Source organism: Ceratotherium simum, chromosome 25 (genome assembly GCF_057802395.1).
Source record: "Ceratotherium simum simum isolate JZ-2026a chromosome 25, ASM5780239v1, whole genome shotgun sequence".
Classification (NCBI taxonomy): domain Eukaryota; kingdom Metazoa; phylum Chordata; class Mammalia; order Perissodactyla; family Rhinocerotidae; genus Ceratotherium; species Ceratotherium simum.
The window spans coordinates 21,787,456-21,813,923 of record NC_141924.1 but is presented as its reverse complement, the minus strand read 5'-3'; the positions used below and the strand labels follow the sequence as shown (position 1 = coordinate 21,813,923).

The 26,468-nt window shown below is 36.2% G+C and overlaps 1 protein-coding gene across 9 annotated transcripts in view; it reads left to right on the top strand.

Moving 5' to 3' along the window:
* Positions 1-26,468, top strand: part of MYBPC1 (myosin binding protein C1) — a 92,203-nt gene that overhangs the window by 20,382 nt on the left and 45,353 nt on the right. Inside the window, exons 4-13 of one of the 9 annotated variants that reach the window (XM_087449032.1) lie at positions 912-953; positions 2,115-2,156; positions 3,059-3,100; positions 10,740-10,778; positions 11,307-11,342; positions 13,001-13,111; positions 18,322-18,470; positions 18,807-18,924; positions 20,425-20,476; positions 22,570-22,626. In XM_087449032.1, coding sequence (XP_087305158.1) covers positions 912-953; positions 2,115-2,156; positions 3,059-3,100; positions 10,740-10,778; positions 11,307-11,342; positions 13,001-13,111; positions 18,322-18,470; positions 18,807-18,924; positions 20,425-20,476; positions 22,570-22,626 — 688 coding nt within the window. The remainder of the gene's footprint in view (positions 1-911; positions 954-2,114; positions 2,157-3,058; positions 3,101-10,739; positions 10,779-11,306; positions 11,343-13,000; positions 13,112-18,321; positions 18,471-18,806; positions 18,925-20,424; positions 20,477-22,569; positions 22,627-26,468) is intronic. The other 8 variants (XM_087449034.1, XM_087449035.1, XM_087449033.1 and 5 more) reach the window with 8 other exon arrangements.

Here is a 26,468-nt window from a genome sequence, read left to right as displayed (position 1 = left end):
TCCAAGTATCAAAACTAATATGATTCTTGACGGAGAGAAGTGTAAACTAGATGGTCTCAACCGATAAAATCTGATGTTACTGCTCTTGTATTGCATTTATTGCCACTTAACCCAGAAGATTAACATGTGTGCCAAAATATATTCTTTGAAACTATTGTGTAATTACCGATTTTATGCCCTGGCTCCTTTCTATACTATTATCTAGAAGTCCAAACTATTGGAACCATAACACGGATCAAACTTCCTTAAAAAGTCAGTCCCTCGTTGGGTCTAAAATGGGCTGGCCCAGTGGCATAGTGGTTAAGTTCGTGTTCCCCTTCAGCGGCCCGGGGTTCACAGGTTCGGATCCCAGGAGTGGACCTATGCACCACTTATCAAGCCACACTTTGGCAGGTGTCCCACATATAAAGTAGAGGAAGATGGGCACAGATGTTAGCCCAGGGCCAGTCTTTCTCAGCAAAAAGAGGAGGACTGACAATGGATGTTAGCTCAGGGACAATCTTCTTCACAAAAATAAACAAATAAATAAATAGGATATGTTAAAAAAAAATAAAGATTAAAATAAAATGAAGTGACCTACATTTTATACTCACTTCCACGCCAGCATGTTTTAACATGGTCCTGGCATAGTTAAGTATATTCTAACAAAATCTGTATTGCATGTTTCCACGTATACTTTTTTCGAAAGTGACCAGATTTACTAACTGCTTTTAAAAGTTTACTATGACTCTACAGTCTAATTCCCAAATTCATAATTCACGTAGTATAGGATAATAAATGAGTAGATAGCATCATTTATCTGTTCTATTGTCATTAATTTCTTCTCTCTTCTCCTCCACCCCATTGCTCATCACACAATACAATACTTTCTTTAAGATACTTTTAAAATTGTTCTTGTACTTTCCACACAGAACCAAATAAAGAGAAGGAAGCCGGAACTACACCAGTAAAAGGTGAGTTGGAGGGAGAAAGAATGAGGCTAAATTCACGAAATTAGAAGCAGAAAGAGGTCAGTGATGATTGCCATGGTGGCCCCACAGAATTTCTCTGCATTGTCTTGCATCGGTGTGGTTTAGAGTTCTTTGTTTGCCTCCTGTCTGCACGACCCATCAGCCTAATGATGAATGATGCTTTGATCAGTTTTCATTAGTCTTCAGTCAAAAAAAAAGAAAGAATTCATGCTTGAAACAATTCTTTTCTTACATATACAGGTCAGACACTATTTGCAAGTATTTAAACTAATACGATTCTTGACAGAGAGAAGTGTAAACTAGATGGTCTCAACTGATAAAATCTGATGTTACTGCTCTTATATTGCATTTATTGCCACTCAACTCAACCCAGATTAACATGTGTACCAAAACATTATCTTTGAAACCGTTGTACAATTACCGATTTTATACCCTGGCTACTTACTATGATATCATCTAGAAGTCCAAACTCTTGGACCCATTACATGGATCAAACTTCCTTAAAAAGTCAGTCCCTTGTTGGGGTCTAAAAAGGGCCGGCACGATGGCATAGTGGTTAAGTTCCAGCGCTCTGCTTTGGCGGCCTGGGGTTCACAGGTTCGGATCCCAGATGCAAACCTATGCACCGCCCATCAAGCCACACTGTGGCAGGTGTCTCATATATAAAGTAGAGGAAGATGGGCACAGATGTTAGCCCAGGGCCAATCTTTCTCACAATATATAAATAAATAAATAGATAAATAGATAAATAAATAAATAGGATATGTTAAAAAAAATAAAGATAAAAATAAAATGAAGTGACCTGCATTTTATACTCAATTCCACGCCAGCATGTTTTAACATGGTCCTGGCATAGTTAAGTATATTCTAACAAAATCTGTATTGCATGTTTCTATCTATACTTTTTTCAAAAGTGACCAGATTTACTAATTGCTTTTATTAAAAGTTTAATATGACTCTACAGTCTAATTCCCAAATTCATAATTCACGTAGTATAGGATAATAAATAAGTAGATAGCATCATTTATGATCTGTCCTGTTGTCATTAATTTCTTCTCTCCTCTCCTCCACCCCATTGATCATCACACAATAAAATGCTTTCTTTAAGATACTTTTAAAATTGTGCTTGTACTTTCCACACAGAACCAAAAAAAGAGAAGGAAGCTGGAACTACACCAGCAAAAGGTGAGTTGGAGGGAGGGAGAATGAGGCTGAATTCACAAAATTAGAAGCAGAAAGAGGTCAGTGATGATTGCCATGGTGGCCCCACAGAATTTCTCTGCATTGTCTTGCATCGGTGTGGTTTAGAGTTCTTTGTTTGCCTCCTGTCTGCACGACCCATCAGCCTAATGATGAACGGTGCTTTGATCAGCTTTCATTAGTCATTAGTCAAAAAAAAGAGAGAATTCATGCTTGAAACAATTCTTTTCTTACATATACAGGTCAGACACTATTTCCAAGTATCTAAACTAATATGATTCTTGACAGAGAGAAGTGCAAACTAGATGGTCTCAACTGATAAAATCTGATGTTACTGCTCTTGTATTGCATTTATTGCCACTCAACTCAACCCAGATTAACATGTGTACCAAAATATTCTCTTTGAAACTATTCAAAGAGTTACAGTTACCGATTTTACACCCTAGCTCCTTACTATGGTATCATCTAGAAGTCCAAACTATTGGAACCATTACATGGATCAAACTTCCTTAAAAAGTCAGTCCCTTGTTGGGGTCTAAAATGAAGTGACCCACATTTTATACTCACTTCCATGCCAGCATGTTATAACACGGTCCCATCATAGTTAAGTATGTTCTAACAAAATCTGTATTGCATGTTTCTATATATACTTTTTCAAAAGTCATCAGATTTACTAACTGCTTTTAGTAAAAGTTTAATGCGATTCTATAGTATAATTCCCAAATTCATAATTCACATAGTATAGGATAATAAATAAGTAGATAGCATCATTTATCCATTCTATTGTCATTAATTTCTTCTCTCCTCTCCTCTACCCCATTGATCATCACACAATAAAATGCTTTCTTTAAGATACTTTTAAAATTGTGCTTGTACTTTCCACACAGAACCAAAAAAAGAGAAGGAAGCCGGAACTACACCAGCAAAAGGTGAGTTGGTGGGAGGGAGAGTGAGGCTGAATTCACAAAATTAGAAGCAGAAAGAGGTCAGTGATGATTGCCATGGTGGCCCCATAGAATTTCTCTGCATTGTCTTGCATCGGTGTGGTTTAGAGTTCTTTGTTTGCCTCCTGTCTGCATGACCCATCAGCCTAATGATGAATGATGCTTTGATCAGTTTTCATTATAGACTTTTCTAAAAGAAAAAACAACACTGATAAAAATATCACAAGCACTTGTTGAGATGCCAGCAAATTTACTGGTAGTTTCCGAGTCCTGACATGCATGTGAAGGAAGAGAGTTGTCTGGTCTTCTTGGGATTATACCAATATGGCAAATTATCTGGATTACCTAGATTGTTTTTTATTGGAATTTTTTCATGTTACTGTGTGAACTATTCTAGGTTTCACTAGTAATTTTGAAGACGAGTATCTCATTTTGTAACACTGACTATGTATTCATGTAGATTTATGTAAGGATTTATATAGATGGACAATACAACCTTAAGCAAACATCACGTTGCTCCTTTTTAAATTGGAAACTCATTTATTTCTGTAATATTATTCTATTTTTACTTTATATGGAGATAGTCCAGCTTTAGAAAATGAATAATCTTTATCAGGTCCTGCTGTGGATCCATGAAATACTAATTCTTTTGTCTCCTCATGGAGGAAGTTATTGTCAGTACTGACCATCTGCCTTAAGCTAAGGGGCATTAGTCTTCTATAGAAGAAAGTTTTCACAGAGGTAGATTTAACAATTCTGCTTTACATGTTTGTATCATCATTTTTAAAAGTTCATCTTTTACTTGTGTAATGAATAACATAGTCTAAATTTTGGAATAACCACTTATTTCCTGACTACGATAAGACCTTTCTCTTTTTTCTGGACACCACTCAAGAGCATCTTAAGTATCTCTTTGTTCTCACTGTGTCATATTTCATTACCTAATTGCTATGACATTATTTTCTCCTATACATTAGTAAAACACTTTTTTGCTTTCTTTCAGTACGTTGAACCACTTTTCTTCAGCTAACTTGAACTTATGCTCTCATAAATGAACACATAATGTTAGTACACTTATGTACTTGACCTTCAGTGGCTTCCATGGATAGCAACCTGAGTACTAATCCTGGCCACGTGGGCCACAGTCTGAAGGTTACTTGCTTATGGAATGCAGACAGTGCAGACTCCTGGAGCTCCTTCCATGAGATGGGTTCAAGGATGTTGGGACATCCTGGCTGAAGTTACTGTAACATTATTCTCTATAAAGCCGATGGCATACACCTCTGTTTCCAAATTTGGAAAGGTGCTTGAACCAGGCTGTAAGGCTCAACCAATAGAGCAGATGATGTAATCCCAGAGGGCAAGCTGTCAAAGTTTAAACAAAGCTTGTGCCTGACCATTCATCTGAAAAGTCATCAAATTATATTTGTATGCTTAAATGAGAAAATGCCTTTCTGTAAATTAAAATCAACCAACCAACCAACTAGTCAACCAACCAACAAAAATTTTTTTCTTTATGCAGAACACAATACAATGAAAGAGCAAGGCCAGATGACTAGGGCAGCTGAACTAGTAGCATTTTCTTCTGACATTTGCAGAAGTTAAGCAAGGCCCTGGCTCAGATGCATAAAACTGCCATGTGTGTATTTGCTTCACGTGGCTAGGAAGCAAATCAATTTAGGATAGAAAGTGACATCCCTAAATAAAGAAGGTAAGTGGAAAGTTATTTCTAAATATACAGTCCTCTTCAACTATTACTCACTTTCATCAAGGACAGAGAAATTTCAAAGAAAATACTTAAGCAAAAAGTAGACACAATAATCAGTGCTGTGTATACCCCTGGTTGAGATAGCAGCCTTGCATGAGCATAAACAAGATTGACAGGTGCAACAGACCTTTTCTCCAGCATTGGCTAGAATGTCCTTCCCTGTCCTTCACCCTACCCCCACCCTCAGTGCCTCTAATTGTTTTTCAACCATTCAACTCAGGTTTCACTCCTTTGTCAGCTTTTCCTTGACCATCCTAGCTCTCTCTCGTTTCCACTTTCTCCTCCTGATTTCTCTTGGACCTATTGCCTCTGTCGTTAAATCACTCTTTTCTCCACTTAATCACATATTAATGGTTCACTCCTTTTCCTAACAGGTTGTAAACTTTTTGACAGTCAGGCACCATGTCTTAACACCGCTTTGGGCCTTTCATCTTATTTCTTCCAGTGTCTGGCAGAGAGCTGCATGTGGCAATCTCCTAATAAATACTTGTCGAATGAATGAACAATTGAATTTCTATGCTGCCTTACCTGCAGATCATGCAGATGATAGTAATCTGGATAGATTTGTATTCCATTTAACATGTTGGCTGGGCAAGAGGTTGAGCATCCCATGCATACTTTTAGTTAGTGAGGTCAGAATGAGATACCAGCACTGTGCATTAAGAATGCTCATCCTCAGAAGAGATGTATGATGTAAAACCAACTCAAAGCTATTGAAAATGGTCATACCTGGATGTTAGCACATTTTCAGCACTTTGATTAGTCCTCTATCTAATTAGTTGAAGTATATTCAAGTGATAGCTCTAAGACTGTCACTATTAAGAACATTATTCATAGTAATGCAGCCTTATTATCTTTCCTAGATTGCCTGAATCATTCTGCAAAGGCTTGGAAATGTCCTAAAAAAATTTTTCTAGCCACAGAATGTTGTTTGGTTCTGATATCAATCTTATAAGTAGTGTTTGTAGTTAGATTTGTCAACTTTCTCACATTTATTAAGAGTTTCTGCCCGGGAAACAGCTGATTTTCCAGGAAGGGGTTTTATTATTTGCTTGTTTGCTTCTGGACTTGTCCATCCAGCTATCCTGCTCCCTAACACTGCCCACTTTGTCCTAGAATTGAAACAATAGGGATGAGAGTAAAGAAATGTGTTTAACCAAACAGCAAGACCAGAATTTAGATGTACAAATCCCTTGCAGAGTGTCCATACTGGGAGGCAATATCCTTATAAAAATAATGCTGCCGTGGCTTAGAATTCTTCCAGAAAAATGACAGGTGGCAAATCAATGGAATGCAAAATATAGATTCTTTTCTATATCCTCAGTAGGGCCAAAGATCTGCCTTTTGTTCTAATGTTCACGTATTCAGCAGGTATTTACTGAGTGTTAGCTATGTGCTAGGTGCAGGTCTGGACACTGGGTCCTGCCCTCCAGGAGCCGACTTTAGGGAGCTTACAGGGGAGAACAACCACCAGCAGAAGACAGTGGATTTCAAGTTTGGAAGCAGACAATTGTCATGGAGGGCCATCTGTAGAAAATAATGTGGGTTCTCAAATGGGATCCTACTTTATCTTGGTCAACCAACATTGTAAGTGTGAACATAGGGTAATGAGACTGAGTCTCTTCGGTGCCTTAACAATTGGCCCTGTGGGAAGTTTCCAAACTGGTCCTGTGGGTGGTTCCAAATGTGCCAGCAGCATTAGAATCGGGGACCACTTTGAAGATCAGTGGTCTTCATTGCAATGACTAAGTTCTGATTTTTTTTTAATATTTATTTTTGCATTTATTCGTTTCTAGTCTGTATATTTTTTGGTAAGCCCAATTGGAATAGTTACTGTCTCTTTTATTTTTCTTTCAGAAAAATAATTGCCTTTGGTAATTGCTGCAAAGGAAGTAAAAACTTACTTTCTTTTTCCAGGCATTAACATTAACATTACCACATAAACTACTGTGAATGAACCCTGTGTTTTAAATATCTCACATAACTTGAGATGAAGAGTCTTTCTTTTGGTGTAAATGTGGTTGGCAGATGAGGAAGGAAATCAGCAGAAGTTCCAGTAAATTTCTCCTAAATTATGATTTTTTAAATTAAAAGAATGATTATCATTTTTTCACTTAGGTCCTTTACATCTGCAATAACATTATCCTGGTGCTTCTTACTGCATGCTAAAATATTTTTGTACAATTTTGCCTTTAGGTATCAGACAATCAACCATCTACTAAAAAGTCTTTGTACTTTATCTATATATTCTAATTACATTATTTCTTTGTAATGAATTTGGTTAAAAATTTACATCACCATACTTTTCAATTCTAAGACAGAACCATCATAAAATGCAACATTGGTTTAATAGATTTTGGGGGAAAAACTCATTAACTAAACTTATATATTGTAAGATGAATCCTGATCTCAAAAGCATCAAAGTGTGAAGGCATATGTCTTCTCATTAAGAAAATATGATAAATTAATCAAATGCCTCAAAACATGATGAATTAATGTTACCTGTCGATGTTATTGTCTTCCATCTCTGGTTGTTCTTGTTGCCATTGTTAATTTTGGTCACATACGCCAATAATTACCGCAGCTGATTACCCTGCTTGAGGAACTCATAAATTGTCTAAATCAAACAAGGTATTTAATGAGGCTTATTTACAGTCACTTATATTTTAATTTTATATGCTCTTTGGTCTTTACTCTAAAATCTCAACAATTGTCCCAAGTTTGTTTTACTTAAAAAATTAATTTAAAAAGGCAATTTAAATCAACCATAAGTAGAAGTTATTTTATGCCCAAGAGAGTGTGGAGAATTTCAAGAATGTACACATTCTACCACTGCTGGAGTTCCCTCCCTCGCATTCCAGATTTCACGTGTACCCCCCAAAATCCCAGGCTTGTAATATGAGACTGAGTTCTTTCTCGACTTTCCAGGCATTCTTATCTGGGAACTTCAGTCATTTAAAGAATCATTTTTACAGTTTTACAAATGCTATTTTCCCACGATTTAAAGACAAATAAAATTCTGCTTTGGTAAATCTCCCTTCTGTGTAGCTGGGGGAGACAGCTCTGCTGCTCTGCGGTCTGTGGTCTTCATGTACACTGTTTTTTAAAAAGCCAAAACCAGATGTGTACATTTTCATCGTCATTGTAGTCACTTCTAAATAGAAAAAAAAAAAACTATGACTTACATATTGTGTTTTTTGTTTTGTTTTGTTTGAAAATGTTCTTTGTATGATGCCATGCCTTTCGTATATGTGTTGTTGAATTAGGCACAATGCAAAAGACTTGGATATTCAATTTCCCTTCTAGCAATAGAACTTGCTTTTCCATGGTAAATAAGAACAATTAAACCTTTCATTCTCATCCAATTCAACCAAATTCAACCAGGTGACTTTTCAAGAATTTCAGGTCAGGATCCCAACATCTTAACTACATTTCTCAATCTAAAGGGATGCCAGGACCAAAGCTACTTTTAAAAAAAAGAGAAAGAGTAAATTTTGCCCTTGTCAATTATATTTTCTAGCACTTCAGTAAATTTGAAAATTTACGTACAATGAATCAAATAGTGCCAATTGAGAAGTAATTGCTGTTTGGAAGTAACATTGGATCATCTAAAGTATCATTTCACGATACTTTGAACTACTGCTTTAATATGTGGTGCCTTAAAAGTCTAAAATAATTGTGCACATCCCCGCAAATAGTCTTAACATTTAGTGGACATTGAAACTACTCACCCATCAAATTTTTGCTAAAAAATGGATTATCTTTTCATTTTAGTTTTATGAAAGTATGTGAATACTCTTTTTTCAATCATTTAGCATTCTAAACAATTAACTCAAGGATTCATTACACACTGTACACAAAGCAAACAAACAAAAAAACAGCCACAAAACCTGTATAAAATGAAGTGTCGATTTGACTCAAAATTGTTCTAGTTTCTAGTTTATATATAATAAACGAAGCTCCTTTCTAAGATTTGGTTGAGATTTAAAACTTCATTTTCAAGAATTTTTACAGGACTTTATATCAACATTCTTTACATATTTCAGTAAATAGAAGTCTTCAAATAGGTTACAAGAATAAAATACTAACATCGAATTAAATTAATGGCAAATAATATAGAACAATTGCAAGGTATTTTATTTTTGGTTATGTGAAATTTTAATTATCTAACAGTCTTCTGAAATACAGAATTCCCCTGACAGCTCAGAAATATGTACACTTCCTCAAATGCACGGTTTTGAGGCATGTTAATGGATATTCCCAGAGAAAAGGATTCAAAAGTGAACTAAGTTTGCTAAACTGCTAACTGCTATATCATTTCTTTCTTTTTTTTTTTTTAAAGATTTTATTTATTTATTTTTTGCCCCTAAAGCTCCAGTAGATAGTTGTATGTCATAGCTGCACATCCTTCTAGTTGCTGTATGCGGGACTCGGCCTCAGGATGGACGGAGAAGCGGTGCCTCGGTGCGCACCCGGGATCCGAACCCAGGCCACCAGCATCTGAGCGCGCGCACTTAACCACCAAGCCACGGGGCCGGCCCTGCTATATCATTTCTTGTCTCCACCCCCAGAGCCAGCACATATCAGCACAAAGCTGAAGGCTTTGAGATATCCCTCAGCAAACGTGCACACACAATACAATAAAATACAAGCATTTAACTTTATTTAGCCTAGCGTTTTCCAAGCTTCTTCGACCACAGAAAGCTTCCTCTGAAGAATTCCGAATCTCACAGTATCCAGTGAATCTCCTCTTGGGTTCTGAAGATTTAACATTTATGTTCTCTATATATTACATTGGTTATTTTGTTAAAAAGTAATAAAATGTATCTCCAGTTGACTTTTAGAAAAGAAATTTCAGACTAGTAAATAATATTTGTTGTCAATATTCTATCATGTCATACCAAAATGTGCTATTTTACCTCTTCTTTCCAGGAATTTTTTCCATCACATGCATGTGTTTTCTGTATTCTATTTTATATAATCATATAAGTTTGTATTTTGAAATCCAAAATTATTCCAGTATTTTAACTACAAAGATTATTATTATTGACGCTAACACTAGTCGTCATGCTCTGGGAGGGGAGGGGCAGAGGTTCAGATAACACCAAATGCCTATTTAAGCGTCTAAAATGTAAAGACACTTTGAAATTCAGACGTTTTAGAAAAGAGGAGTATTCAGTGCCTCTGTGCATAAACACTACAAGGCATATTTTAAATTTCACAGATGTGCATGGGTAAATATTTTAAAAATTATACATTGGCCAACACCAATATAATCTTGGGAAAATGCTTATAAAGTTCCTAAAATAATTATTGGTGAACTCGGTAAGTATCACCAACTGATTTATATTAGTTACTGTTGACTTTTGTTTCCTAAATACAGAAGGGGAATTAATCACAAGGTTTTCAGGGTGGTGGATAAAGAGTTCTCAAACGACACATGTTTGCTTTTATGTCTGTGTCCAAATGATCGTGGCATACGAATTATGTCTGTAATTGACTTTAGTTATAAAACAAGAACTCGACAACCACTTCCATTGTTGATTTCATCGAGGTTAGATTTTTAGCATTAATTTTTTCCCTAACCTACGATCACGTAAAACACTTACATAGAGTTCCATATTTCAGTCTACACTTCCATTGGATTAACCTACTCTCTCATCTTTTTATTTATTTTTCTCTTTGGCCCGAAGTACTCAAGTTTAATCTTTCAGGTACCAAGTCTTCTAAGGCTTACTCATCAGTTGAAAGTGTTTTGTGTAGTTTCTCCTCTTCTTTTTCAGATTTCTCTTTTCTCAGGATACTCGAGACGAAGTCCTTTTCTCCTTGACGTTTTATTCCTATTTCTTGTTTCAGATGAAGAGGAAGTCTTCCTGCCTAGTGCCCTACCTCCAGGTTAGGATGATTCCAACCCTTCCTCCCACTTTGTAGTTTATTATTAATTGACAGTAAAAGAAAAGAAAAGGCAGAGCCCCTTGGTGAGAACATGCGCAGAGCAGGACCACCAGGTTTTGCCAGCACCAGTACCAAGAGGGAAAACGTTGGCTTTAGCAGCAATTTTTGCTTTCCATGAGAAAATTTTTTAAAAGAGGCTTTCTTTGTGAAATAAATGACTAGTAAATCTTGGGTATAAATTTTAGGGGCAAAAATGTTTGTCTTCTATGTCCAGCTATATACTCTTTTTCCACGTTCTTTAGATATTTGGATTTTTTTATTTTATCAACATTTTTTAAACAAGACACATACTTGTTATAGATGCTTTCATAGTTGAAGCTCTCGTGATTTTTCCATCCAAGCCAACTTCTAGCTTTCTCTCCCCATCATCACAAGAGACAGGGTTTGGGGGAATCCAAGAAGGTTGAAGTCAGCCCTCCATTTCCACCCCCTTCCCCTTGTATCACCCAAATCACGCTTTCCTTTCAGGTTTGGGTAGTCGGGCCCTGGAAAGAAAAGATTCAGGTGAGCACACGCCTGGAGCAAGGGTCTCGGCCCCATCCTAATATAATCACTACTGACCTCATTTCTTGAAGCTGTATTGATTCTAATCTTTGTTTTATTCCGTTTGTAGCTTTTTAAGCAATCTTTCGTTACATTCTCTCTCACAAGAAAACTAATGTATTGAGAAATAATTAATTTTGCATGATACACACACACACACACAAATTCAGGAATCTAGCCACGTATACCACAGGTTTGTTGGTTTTATTATAACTACCATTTTTAACATTTGCAAATACAAAGAGATTAAAAAACTTTTAAAATCTCCGTTATTGGGATGTGCTGAATTAAATAATAATTCACATTTTTATAGAACTTTACATAAAATTGATACAACACCTACAAACGCATCCTGTCAGCTGTGCTACAATTCTATGACGTCATTCATTCATTCAACAAATTTGTATTGAGGGCCAACTATGATCCTCCTATGGGCCTCTTCTGGGCCAGACACTTTTGCAGGCACTTGCAGATATAGAAATGAACAAAACAATAAAAATTCCTGCCATCATGTTGCAAATGTGAATGGCCACTATTCATTATTGCTATTAAGATCACAGACACACACAACATAAAATTTTAACATCAACTTGGGTATTAAAAAAGATTGTGTAACCATGTGACTACATTACATAACTTCGTTGTGAAAATGATGGTCTCCTATGGATACAAATACTAAGCGTGATTGATACATGAAAACTAAAATAACTAAATATACATTTCCTTTTTTTCAAGAAACATTAACAGGTAGAGAGTTGGCAACCCATGCATTTTTTTTTCCAGTTATTAAGTGGCTGAAACTGAACTTCTCTGCCTTCAGCTCTTGGAGACAGAGGGAACATCTATAGTTCTCTCCCCTACCCTTCTCATTGGAGTTGACTGCTGATTAATACCAGATAAGCACCTGGAGTACAAACTAGAAAATGCAAAACAAACTTCACTTCCAGCATGTCTCTCTTCATGGGAAAGCCTCAAAGAGTATATTTTACTTTCTGTTTTTTCGGTTTTTTTCTTTTTTCAGGACACTCCTAGTATCCTTGAAATTTTAACCTGTAGGTCATGGTCTGTTACTTAATTGTCAAACCATGGCCAGATCTATACAACCCTAATAGAATTGTCTAATGACACAACAGTAGGAATCTAGAAATACCAGGCCAAGCTTGGCTGTCTGACTCTTCCCAGTTGACCTACAAACTGACCCATCCAATTCTGTTGTTGTATAGATATGGCCTTATAGTCAGTCACCTGGAAAAATACTAAGAGTACTGCTTTAATATATTTCCCACCATTATTTGTCTGTTAGAGGACAGGCAGGTTGAGGAACCAAAGGAACCACGCTGCCAACAAGGACAGAGTAACAACTTAACCTGAAAAGTTTTACTATTTCTAGGAATTAGCAAATGTTCCTTTATTCCATCATGGAAGAGATATCCCTGTAAGAATGGGCTGTCACCCTCTACTGATGGCTGGGAGAGATAGATGGAAAGGATGATGTTATATTTATCCAGGTTTATTAGACAAAGAAAAGCTTCATGTTGATGAGACCAACAAACCCAGGTAAGTCTGCCTAAGAAGGACCTGGCCCTGAAATGATGCTTTTCCTCCTTTCTGCTCATTAGAATGGTCTCTTGGCGAATCACCTGCCACAGAAGATCAAGATAAACAGACTGCCAATTCTCAGCTCTCCACCCTGTTGGTGGAAAAGCCTCAATCAGGAACAGTGAAAGTTGGTGAGTATTAAATCCTGCATTTTTTAAAAAATGGAAATGAAATGCACATAACATAAAATTAACCATTTTAAAGTGAACAGTCAGTGGCTATTAGTACACTCAATGTCGTGCAACCACCACCTCTATCTAGTTCCAAAACATTGTCATCACCTAAACAGAAACCATGTACTCCATTAAGCAGTCACCCTCCATTCTCCCTCCCCGCAGCACCTGGCAACCACGAATCTGCTTTGTCTCTATGGATTTCCCTATTTTAGATATTTCATATAAGTGACACCTCACAATACATGACCTTTTGTGTCTGGCTTCTTTCACTTAGCGTGTTTTCGAGGTTCATCCAAGTTGTAGCATGAATCAATACTTCCTTTCCTTTTTATGGCTGAATAATACTCCATTGGATGTATATACTAAATCCTGCTTTTTACAACCTGAAAAGGTGAGAAACAGCTATCATTTGAGTAACTTTTAGCATGTAGTAGTTGAGTGCCTGGACCCTGGAGCCAGGTTGGGTTCAAATCAGTTTCCTCATCTGTAAAATAGGGGTAATACTACCTGTGAAGTACTTTGAACAGTGCCTGGCATATCTTAAAGTTCTGAGCCCGTGTTTGCTGTCCTTATGGTGTGCCCCATTCCATAAGATGATTACAAATCTGCACACCTGCTAGATCATAATGTGTAGCATCTCAGAGGAAGCTAGTTAGACAGATGGTTCAATTTTGGAGATAGTCATTCAAAAAATATTGATTATACCTCTTGTTTTAGGCACTGTGCTGAACACTGAGTGTAACACGTGAGCACTCAGAACTGACAGTCTGGGCCGGCCCCGTGGCGTAGTGGTTAAGTGCGCGCGCTCCGCTGCTGGCAGCCCGGGTTCGCATCCCGGGCGTGCACTGACGCACTGCTTGTCAGGCCATGCTGAGGCGGTGTCCCATATGAAGTGGAGGAAGATGGGCACGGATGTTGGCCCAGGGCCAGTCTTCCTCAGCAAAGAGAGCAGGATTGGCACGGATGTTGGCTCAGGGTTGATCTTCCTCACAAGAAAAAAAAAAAACTGACAGTCTTTATGGGAGGAGCACACAACAAGAAATTAAACAAATAAACAGATAATCACAAAAGCCAAGTGCCATGAAAGAAACAAACAGGGTGGTAAGTTAGAGAAGGACTTGCAGATCCAGGAATTTTAACTAAATAAAATTTTATAAGGAATATATTGTGATCAGAACTAGCCTTTGACACTTACCACATATTATGCAAATGAGCACGTGGCTGACTATATTTTAAAATTACTTCTTTTAGGTCTAGAATGTAGCAGCACACTGCATGAGAATGGAAATGTTGGCTCCCCTCATGTTTCTGGAAGACACCAAAATGCTGAGCTGGCTGCTGGTCTAGGGTTTGGCTGTCCTCAGGGTCTAATCGGTCAATACAAACAGATAGGCAGGTTTAATTCAAAAAGATCAGTTTCATTTAGTCATGTTCCTATAATTCCAGACTTCCCATTGTGTTGCCTAATAAAAAGGATGGAAAAAATCCATATATTTGAGGTTTTTTCCTCTTTTTTTGCTCTAATAATTAATACATTGGAAAGTGCTCAGAAAACTACAAATGAGGTACCTTTTAAACATCACTACTTGCCAACACAGTAAATTTGTAAAGTGATTTTATTTTAATTTTATTTATTTTTTATCAGGAAGGCAACTTCATTTTTTTTTCTTTTTTTTTTTTCTTTACCTTTTGATCCCCTTCACCTATTTCTCTCACCACCACCACCACCCCCCCCGCCTCTGGCAACCACCAATGTTCTCTATCTATGAGTTTGTTTTGTTTTGTTTTTTTATATTCCACATATAATAGAGATCATACAGTATTTGTCTTTCTCTGTACGACTTATTTTACTTAGCACAATGCCTCGAGGTCCATTCATGTTGTCACAAATGTCAAGATATCATTCTTTTTTATGGCTGAATAATAAATAGTCCATTGTGTATATGCACCACAATTTCTTTATCCATTCATCCATCAGCAGACACTTAGCTTGTTTCCGTATCTTGGCTATTGTAGATAATGCCGTTGTAAATCTTTTATCTTTTCAAATTAGTGTTTTCATTTTCTTCAGAAGAACATCCAGATGTGGAATTTCTGGATCATATGGTAGTTCTATTTTTAACTTTTTGAGGAACTTCCAAACTGTTTTCCACAGCGGCTGCACCAATTTGCATCCCCACCAACAGGGCACAAGTGTTTCCTTATCTCCATATCCTCACTAACACTTGTGATTTCTTGTCTTTTTGATAATAGCCATTCTAACAGGTATGAAGTGATATCTCATCGTGGTTTTGATTTGCATTTCCCTGATGATTAATGATTTTGGGCATCTTTTCATATACCTATTGGCCATCTGTATATCTTCTTCGGAAAAATGTCTATTCAGATCTTCTGCCCATTTTTTGATGACATTGTTTGGTTTTTGCTATTGAGTTGTATGAGTTATTTCTATATTTTGGATATTAGCCCCTTATCAGATATATGATTTACAAATATTTTCTCCCATTCAGTGGGTTGGCTTTTCATTTTGCTGACGGTTTCCTTTGCTGTGCAGAAGTTTTTTAGTATGATGTAGTCCCATTTACTTATTTTTGCTTTTGTTGCTTTTGCTTTTGGTGTCAGATTCAAAAATCATCACCAAGACCTATGTCAAGAAGCTTACCAACTATGTATTCTTCAAAGAGTTTTATGGTTTCAGGTCTTATGTTCAAGTTTTTAATCCATTTTGAGTTAATTTTTGTAAATAGTATAAGATAGTGGTCTAGTTTCATTCTTTTATATGTGGCTGTCCAGTTTTCCCAACACCATTCATTGAAGAAACTATCCTTTCCTCATTGTATATTCTTGGCTCTTTTGTCATAAATTAATTGACCATATACACATGGGCATATTTCTGGGCTTTCTATTCTGTTGCACTGATCTATTTGTCTGTTTTTATGCCAACATCATACTGTTTTAATTGCTACAGCTTTGTAATATACAGTAGTTCCCCCTTATCCATGGGAGATATGTTCCAAGAACCCCAGTGGATGCCTGAAATGACAGATAGTACCAAGCCCTATATATACTATGTTTTTTCCTATATATATATTCCTATGATAAAGTTTAATTTATGAATTAGGCACAGTAAGAGATTAACAACAATAACTGATAATAAAGTTGGCTTTGGAGCCATTATTAAGAGATTCTTGGACACAAGCACTGTGATACCACAACAGTCAATTTGATAACCGAGATGGCTAGTAAGTGACTAAAGACTGGGTAGCATATACAGTGTGGACACTCTGAACAAAGGGATGATTCATGTCCTGGGCGGGACCGAGCAGGACCTTGAGAGATTTCATCACACTACTTAGAATGGCACACAGTTTAAAACTTATGAGTTGTTTATTTCTGGAATTTTCCATTTAATATTTTCAGACCTCAATTGACCACAGGTAACTTAAACTGTGGTTAAAGGGGGACTACTGTAGTTTGAAATCAGGGATCGTGATGCCTCCATCTTTGCTTTTCTTTCTCAAGATTGCTTTGGCTATTTGGGGTTTTTTTGCAGTTTCATACAAATTTTAGGATTACTTGTTCTATTTCTTTGAAAAATGCCATTGGGATTTTGATAGGGATTGCATTGAATCTGTAGATTGCTTTGGGTAGTATGGACATTTTAACAATATTGATTCTTCCAAAACATGAGCGTGGAATATCTTTTCATTTATTTGTGTCTTCTTCAATTTTTTTCATTCATGTCTCATAGTTTTCAATATACAAGTCTTTCACTTCCGTGGTCAAATTTATTCCTAGGTATTTTATTCTTTTTGATGCAGTTGTAAATGGGATTGTTTTCTGTATTTCTCTTTCTGATAGCTTGTTATTAGTGTATAGAAACACAACAGACTTTTGTGTATTGATTTTGTATCCTACAACTTTACTGAATTCCTTTATTAGTTCTAACAGTTTTTTGATGGAGTCTTTAGAATCTTCTATCTATAATATCATATCATCTGCAAAATAGTGACAGTTTTACTTTTTCTTTTCCAATTTGGTTGTCTTTTATTTCTTTTTCTTGCCTAATTGCTCTGGCTATAACTTCCAACACTATGTTGAATAAAAGTGGTGAGAGTGGGTATTCTTGTCTTGTTCCTGATCTTAGAGGAAAGGCTTTTAGTTTTTCATTGTTGAGCGTGATGTTAGCTGTGGGCTTGTCATATATGGCCTTTTTCATGTTGAAGTATGTTGCCTCTATACCCTCTATAACCTCTATACCTAGAGGTTTTGCCTCTAAAAACCTCTATATGAGAGTTTTTATCATAAATTGATGTTGAATTTTGTCAAATGCTTTTTCTGCACCTATTAGATGATCATACGATTTTTATCATTCATTTTCTTAATGTGGTGTATCACATGGACTGATTTACGGATATTGAACCATCCTTGCATCCCTAGAATAAATCCCACTTGGTCATGGTGTATGATCCTTTTAATATATGATTGAATTTGGTTTGTTAATACCTTGTTGAGGATTTTTGCATCTATGTTTATAGGGATACTGGCTTGTAATTTTCTTTTCTTGTGATATTCTTATCCTGTTCTGGTATCAGAGTAATGCTGGCCTCATAAAACGAGTTTGGAAGAGTTCCTTTCTCTTCTATTTTTTGGAAGAGTTTGAGAAGGATTGGTATTAATTGTTCTTTGAATTTTTGGTAGAATTCACCAGTGAAGCCATCTGGTCCTGGATTTTTGTTAGTTGGGAGGTTTTTGATTACTGATTCAATCTCCTTACTAGTAATTGTTCTGTTTGGATTTTTTTATTTCATCATGATTCAGTCCTGGTAGGTTATATGTTTCTAGGAATTTATCCATTTCTTCTAGGTTGTCCATTTTTCCATTTTTATTTCACATATATAATATAAAACTAAACAAAAATTATTTCCACTGATTAACCCATTGCTCCTTTTCTGCTCCATAAACCTCAAGAGCAGAACAAGTTGGAGTATCCTAAGAACTTCTAGGGTACTCACAAAAAAATTGGCTCCATTTCATTGCACAATGCCATGGGCACCAGTCACATCAGAGTATATGCAGTGCAGTCTTGTGTAATTCCTTCCAGTTGAGGGCAAAACAAATGACAATTTTTAAACCATAGTCTGAATCACTTGTCCTTTTTCTAGGTGAAAATATCACCTTTATAGCCAAAGTCCAGGCTGAAGATCTTCTTAGAAAACCCACTATCAAATGGTTCAAAGGGAAATGGATGGACCTGGCCAGCAAAGCTGGGAAGCACCTCCAGCTGAAGGAAACCTTCGAAAGGCATAGTCGGGTATGGCCCTGAACTCCTGGCACAGAGGCTCAGCTAGCTCATTCCTTCCGTGTCAGTAATAGGTCATTTTCGGGTTTAGCTTTGAGATATTTCAGTCCCAGAAAATTCTCTGGAGTTACCATTCCTAGTGTCTATACTCTAGCATGGTTGCCCTGCTGTACCCAGGGGCTAAGGAGCACATTGATCCCTCCTGTATTGAGAGCATTGTACTGGATTCCCCAGATGCAGACACATCTTTAAGCCAATGCTGAGAAATTTGGAAAATAAGTGAAATGTGATGGCCTTTTTCTGTTGGCAAGGTAGGTCTGAAATATGTCCTGATACATTTTATTGCAGGTGTACACGTTTGAGATGCAGATCATCAAAGCCAAAGAGAACTTTGCAGGAAACTACAGATGTGAGGTCACCTATAAGGATAAGTTTGACAGCTCTTCATTTGATCTTGAAGTACTTGGTAAGAGAGCTTTCTTGTCCAGATAAATGTGATTTTTTTCTTTATGGGGTATGAGGGGATAGAGGAGAAGAAGGTCATTCAATACTATGAGATTTTAAAAATAAAGTTTCCTTTAAAACTGTGTGTGTTTCTGATTGTGGTAGTCTCAGCAAGCCTGCTGAATTAAACTATGAGACAATTTAAAAATAGAAATTGGGGGATTTTATTGCTAAGTATCACTTGCCCATGCTATCTATATTCCTTCATTCTCCCAGATAAGGGCCGATGCCATTTTTTGCTGCTACTGAATATACCTGTTTCATTGGGTCCACTATTTCCACTCAAGTTTGGAGATAAGTTAATATGGTATGAGGATGTCAGGATACCCAGGTGGAAGGGAGGATTTCTCTTATAAGGACTAATGTCAGATATGGAAGTTCTCCATCCGTATATTCTGTGTACTTCCCAGAGTGAATTTAATAAGGATAAATGTAAAGGTGTACCTATTGATTGGGGAAAAAAGAAACCCACTTCTATAAGTATACAAAGGGAAAGGTGACTTAGCAGCAAAGATCATAAACTTAAGACAAATCCAAAGTGAGATATAGCTACAAAAGACAAAGCTGGTGTAATTTAAAACTGGGCCATTCTAAGTGGTACAGGATCTAGGTTTAGGAAATAATACTACTCTCTGCAACATGCTACTTGTTCCACATTTGGAGTAAGGTGTTTGGCCATGGGCACCATACCTCTACTGGGATCCCTTCTGGAGTAGAGTAACTAGCGGGAGGAAGAATCCAGAAACTATGCCCTATTCAGTTTGAATGTGTGAGGGAAGGAGGTCAGACATATATGACTCAATGTAAATAGGGGAAGGGCTGCCAGACAGAAGAAGGAAAAGACCATTTTCCATGTACTCAAGAAGCGTTTAGGCAGATTAGAATCAAAAGGTGGAAATTATGAGGAGGTGAATTTTGTCTTAACATTAGCATGACCTCTTTCATTAAAGTTATGTGGACACAACAGAAGGTTGTGAGATTCCCATTCCGAGAGATGTCAAGCAGAAGCTAGATGATCATGGGTGGAGGTGCTGTCGAGATTTCTGTATTAGTTGGGACTCTGGTCCTTAGCAGTGCTTCTTCAATCTGGCCAGGCATCTCTGAGAATAACCTGGATGGCTTTTTAAGATTGTTGATCTCTGGGTGCCCATCCTTGATCTGGTGAATCAAAATCTCCAGCAGGGAGATCAAGAAGCTGATATTTTTTAAGTTCCTCAGGTGATTCTAATGGGCAGGCAGGTGGAATGACAACTGGATAAGGGAACTCCTGAAGTCCTTTCATTGATTTTGTGTGAGGGAGCATGAGGTATGATGTCTCGGCAGCTCAGCCATCCAGGAGGAGAGCCAAGCCCCTTCACCCGGCATTCCTTTCATCTGAGGAATCCCCCCAGCCTGGAAAGGGACTGAACACAAACTGCCTTCTTAATGGGTATTTATTTTGTTGTTTTCTTTCCTTTCAAAGAATCTACTGGAACTACTCCCAACATTGACATCAGATCTGCTTTCAAGAGAAGGTAACTTCAACAGGGGAATCTAGGTAGCTTTTGTGTAACATGAAAGTGGAGGATTTTCAAAACATGCTTTCCCTCTTCCTCCACACTCTATATTACAAGTGAGAACAATTCTTTTCACTGTAGTCAAACGTACCGTATATTCAAAAGTTAGTGTTCTATAAAAGCCATGGTTTAAAGCCCAATCAAGTATATACTGATCATTCTTAAGAATATTCTTGTTATAGTGAAGTGTCCATTTTTAAAGATTTCACAGTTGCCTTATAAAGACACACTTTCAACCTATTCATATGTGGCTTCTTCCTTAATGGCATTATTTCCCACCAAATGTCCAAAAAAAGATAGATATATAAGGATACACATCTTATATAGCATTAGTTAAGTAATGTCAGAAAACCTATATTGCTTTTCATCTAGAAATCACTTATGGAGCTGTTAAACCAGGTGCCCAGAAAACCACAACTCAGTAGCTACCTATTGAAGTTTGCACTATTTAAATATTGGATTCTCCTAAATGAAAGACTACTGAGTCTGCTAGAATAAAGAACACTGTAGGAAGGCAAAATGTGGACAATCTATTTGATTTATTTTGCAGCTGCTGAGGCTGAAAAGTCAGGGGGTCAAGGAAGAAAAGTGAAAAAATTTTTCTAGTCTATGAGAAATGTAACTAGCCCCATCCCACCATTATTTTACTCTCCGTCTTAATTCTTCCATAATATAAATTTATTGACGAGAGCAAATATTTTGTTCTTGCTATGACTGAATCCACATACAGTTTTGTTGAATAAGGAAAGTATCCTAAACTAGTATAAAGCAATGATTCAGTCCATTAATAAAAGGCTTATTTCCCTCCTAAATTATAAATAAATAAAAATTTTAATTACTTTAAAAAGATATTTAATATTACCTGGTCAGTCAATTGGTATTTTTTTTTGTCATAACTTTTAAATCCTATTACTTTCCCTCCACCTTCCCTTCACCCTAGGTTCAGCAAATGCAGAGCTCTAAAACTATGTTCATCCTAGGTACAAGTATATTTTAGGAGAGGGAGATAAAATCTACCAAATCTTGTGCTTTAAAAGAATAGACATGTGTTTACCTCAAAAAGTCTTCTAGAAATACCTGCTATTAAAGAAGTTTTGAAAACACATTATTTGAGTTCAGTTCTTATGACTTACATGTTATATACACTGTTTTTAAGCCCACAGACTCTTTTTCTTAGAAACCATAACTAACATTTGTAAAGAGCAGGAAACAAAATCTTCACTAAAAAATTAAACGTGTAAGTAAATACGTAGCCATTTAAATGTCAGCTCCATAGCTTCTATTTAGAGTTTATATGAAATCACAGAGGTGGCTGCATGCGTAATTTAGGATGCATTTCTCTACAGGAAAGCACTTTTAAAAGCTCCTAGTAAAAGGGTCCTCAACAATTCAAAGACAAATTTTTGAAAAATACATTTTAAAAGGTATAAATATTACCAAGAACATGAAAAGCGTATACCTATTTCCCTTTAAAACAGAAAGGAATGCATCTTTTGAAAAGCTCTGCACTAGCTCCATTTTTATGTTATGTTGGTATCACGTTATCTGGTTCATCTCGGACACAAAGAGGTCACCTTGGAATATAAGCTTTGTACTTATGTATTTGACATTGGTACACTTCGTCTTCTGAGCCAATCTCTGTCTTTCATGAACAACAGAGATCAGCAAAAGTTCTTTGCTTTTTACACAAGTACATTTCTAAAGCCCCCCAACTTGCAAAAACAAAGTACTTTGTGTTGCTTGGCTTAAGAGCATTTGTGTTACTCCGTTTTAACACAAATCCAAGCAGTTTTATATATGCAATCTACCAAAATGTGTCTTCTGAAATCGTAGAGTAACACAAGCTCCTCAAGTCTGCTTTTCCACAAGTACATATTCCAAAAATGTAAAATGTTACTTGTGTGAAAAGAAATCTTTTGTGTTGATTTAGTCCCATGACTTGTGTGCTGGTGCAAAATTGCATATACGTCATATGTAGAGTGTTTGGGGGAAACTGTTGTGTATGTTTCTCAGCATTAAACCCAGATTTGCTTTTCTTTTGTTAATGACAGTGGAGAAGGTCAAGACGATGCAGGAGAACTTGACTTTAGTGGTCTCCTGAAACGTAGGTGAGAACCAAGTGATGGAGTGAGGCGCTGTGGCCTGGAAATCTTTTAGATACCCACTCAGAGAAGTCAAGTTTAAAGTGGATGTTTTTCAAAGAATTTCTCATTTCTTAAAATGTGTTTTGCTTATAGAATATAACAAAGTTGACTAAGAAAGAGGAAGAAACAACTGCATACTAATCTGATAAAGATTTTAGCTAATGCTTTTAAACTTTCCTTTTAAATGTTTCATGAGTCTTCACATATTTTCTTAGTTGGGGATGAGGAGATTTGAAACTGAGACAGAGGACTTAAATACCTACAAACCTCTGATTTCTCTTATTTCAAACATGATTCCCTGTCATGATTGAATAAATAAAGCCTCCATTCTCCTGCCTTTGATATTTGACCAAAAAATCAATTTCACAATTTTGGTAGAAGTCTCTGCAAGTGTGTATATTTTTAAAAAGGCAGACCTACTTTAATATAATATTTATGATTTACTGCATTTCATCAAATCTAAGACACCATTCATTTTAAGATATACCTGTATTTTACAAATCACTAAGCAATGAAAAAATTGCTCCAAATAGTGGATTATGACACACTATTGATTATAAGACACATCATTATTTCAAAGATGTTTAAAATGCCCAAAGAAAGTACATTTTAGAAGTGATAAAATATGGTAACAAAATGGAAATAAATGTTTAGTATTATGACTCACACTCCCTTAACATTGTTCTCTCACAATAAAATTTATAGAATTTCACTATAGATATTTAGTACATAAACATTTTATAGGATTTCTGTCCATATATATGCATATATATAATCATATACTAAATTATGTTTTATATAAAGTTATACCTATCTATTTACTATAGTGCAGAAGCAACAAAGAGAAATTGATTTTTCTGGGATTGTGTTTATCTAGCAAATTTGTGAATGGAGTAAAGCTACAATTCTAAATTAACAATACAGCCATGAGCCGCATAATGACATTTCAGTCTATGATGCACCGCATATACGACGGTGGTCCCATAAGATGAGTACCATATAGCCCAGGTGTATAGTAGGCTATACCATCTAGGTTTGTGTAAGTACACTCTATGATGTTCGCACAACGAAATCACCTAACGACACATTTCTCAGAATGTATTCCTGTCGTTAAGTGACACATGACTATATATAATGTTGATACCAGTTTTCATTTAGGTTTTCAGATTCACTTTTTATTACTTTCAGTACTTTCTATAATTATTAAAGCAACATAAGTATAAACATACTTCACAACAAATTACAAATAGTAATAAACTGAGTTTGTGTTTATTCTCAGTTTAGTTGGATGGCTTTATTCAAGTCCCTATGAATGAAAAATTCACCTCTACTCTAAACATTTAGGTTGAGAATAGAAATATTAACAGGTGAAATTTATTGATTGCTGATGGATGTTAGCCAATCAACAGACTTTGGCAGTATCAAATACACCTTTCCTCCTTTGGATACTTCAAATAATCATTATTCTCAATAATATTTATTAATTCCCCAAATTTATTTAAAGCAATAGAATATGAAGTGACCTTAAGTGAGCTTCACTCTTCCTTATTCTACAAATGAGAAACCAAGGACCAGAGACGTTGAGAGACTTATCCCAAGTCACACAGCTAATTAGAGGCAGGGCAGGGACTTAAATCCAAATTTCCCCTTTCTGAGTCAGTTCACGTCCTGTGACTCCATATATGAAATATCATTCTGAATATGCCTCGAAAGTCAGTGCTACAGTTTGTAACAGAAATTGACGCTTTAGGAAGACAAGAGAGCTTTTTTTCCCTACAATCATTGACTTAGCCAGGAAAACACTAAATGCTTTCTTTGTGTAGAATATAATGCCAGGTGATGGGAGGAAAAGAAATCCAGTGCCCTCCAGTGCCTGCTATCCAGAATGGGATGAATACATATTTGTGGGAGGGAAAAGGTAGTGGTGAAAACATGGATTTGAGTCTCAACTCTCCCGTTTACTAATTACATGACTTTGGTCAAATTATATATCCTTTCTGAGATTTGGTTTCCACATCTGTAAATGTAGAGAATAAAAACTACTTAATAGAATTATTGTGAGAATTAAATAAATGTAAAGAGCTGGCTGATAGTAGGTGTCAAATAAATATTCACTTCCACCAAAAATGTGACATTTTCTCTTGAAGAGCATATATTTGTAAAGAGACAAAATACACACACTCACACACACACAGACACACATCAGTCAATACAAATGTGTTACAGTAGATTATTAAACACTATGCTCTGATTAAAAAGGAAAAAGAAAGAAAAAAAGAACAGACTAGTCGTACCAGCAGTTTGCAGAGTAAAAGAAATGATCTAATTAATGGTCATAATGACTAAAGAAAAAAATTACTAGAGAAAATGGGCAGCAAACATGTCTCTGGTTCTCATTTTCTTTACATCCCCTAATTATGATTTTGACTCATAATTAGATTCTTGTTAACATAAGACTCTATTGATTTAACATACCGTTCTAATCCACCAGTATAACTTTAGAAATGGTTGTGTTTTCCTACTAATTGTGAATTGCATGTGTTTTCATTGTGGTAATGACATGTGGTTACCATTTCTACTCCTCCAAGAGTGTGTGGCAAAACCCCTATCAGAACAAATACCGTTACAACCAACATCTCTATACAGCAAAAGATCTCCCTTCCCTGGACAGAGCCAGTGTATTTCAAATAGGCATTAGCAAAATCAGAGTAAATCTTTTGGGCAGCATCTTGTTATGGGATTTGACCTATATAAATACTTGAAAGTTTTATTCTACATAAAATTTCTATAACTGCTTTGTTCTTCACTAGGATCGTCAAGTTATTGAAATTTTGATGTAGATGAAAGTACTGTGAATGTTATATAGGTCTATCCCAACACTTGGAAATGAATCAAAGGTGCCTAAAGAAATTTGGACTTTTCTCCCTACTGTAGTTAAAATAGCCATGTAGATAGTACCATGGGCAGCCACCAGGGTAAATAAAGACACATTCTGGATGAGTTAAGGAAATGCTACAGGTGGGAGCCTTGACCTCACATTCCAGCACAAAATGATAATAGTCTCATCTTGCAATTTGGAATTCAATTAAGTTATGGGGAGAAAAGAAAGGAGTAGGCAAGAGGTTATTGGTGTTTATATACAAAATTTGACAAGAGTGTGGTAGCGTGGGGTGTATTTTGGTGTTCTAATGAAAACAATGGTGAGATGATCAGTTTTACGAATCTACCAACAAAACTTAGGAAATCACACTGAAAATTATGATCTTTATTACTGGCTTCCGTCATATAAATATTCACCTCGTGGATCTAGGTATGTCTCAGTTTTTGATTTGTGCCTCTTTTTAGCTATTTTAATCTAGTTTGGTATCTTTAAATCCCTTCACCAGTGTCAGGAGGATACTTGAAATGTGTAGGTGTGTCATTCTTCTTGGCCAAAATACAAATTTAACACAATGTAGTATGGCATATGGTATTTTGAAGACTATATGTAGGTTGGAATGTGACAAAAATAGAGCATTAATAAAGTAGATTGAGGAAACATCCACAGAGAATATATACATATGTACATACATACACATTTTAATTGCAATTCTCCAAGACTTACTACAAAATATTTAAAAGATATATTTGAAATTTAGACTGCTTTCCGGCAGTAGATTTGTTAGATCTGGCAAATTATTACCAATATTGCAACTCCAGGACAACTTTCTTAAGCTTTTCAAGTTCCCTCTGTTAATAGAGGGTATAGTTATCATTTCAGCGAGATGAAGATAATACTTGTGTCTTGAGTTTTTAAGAGGCACATT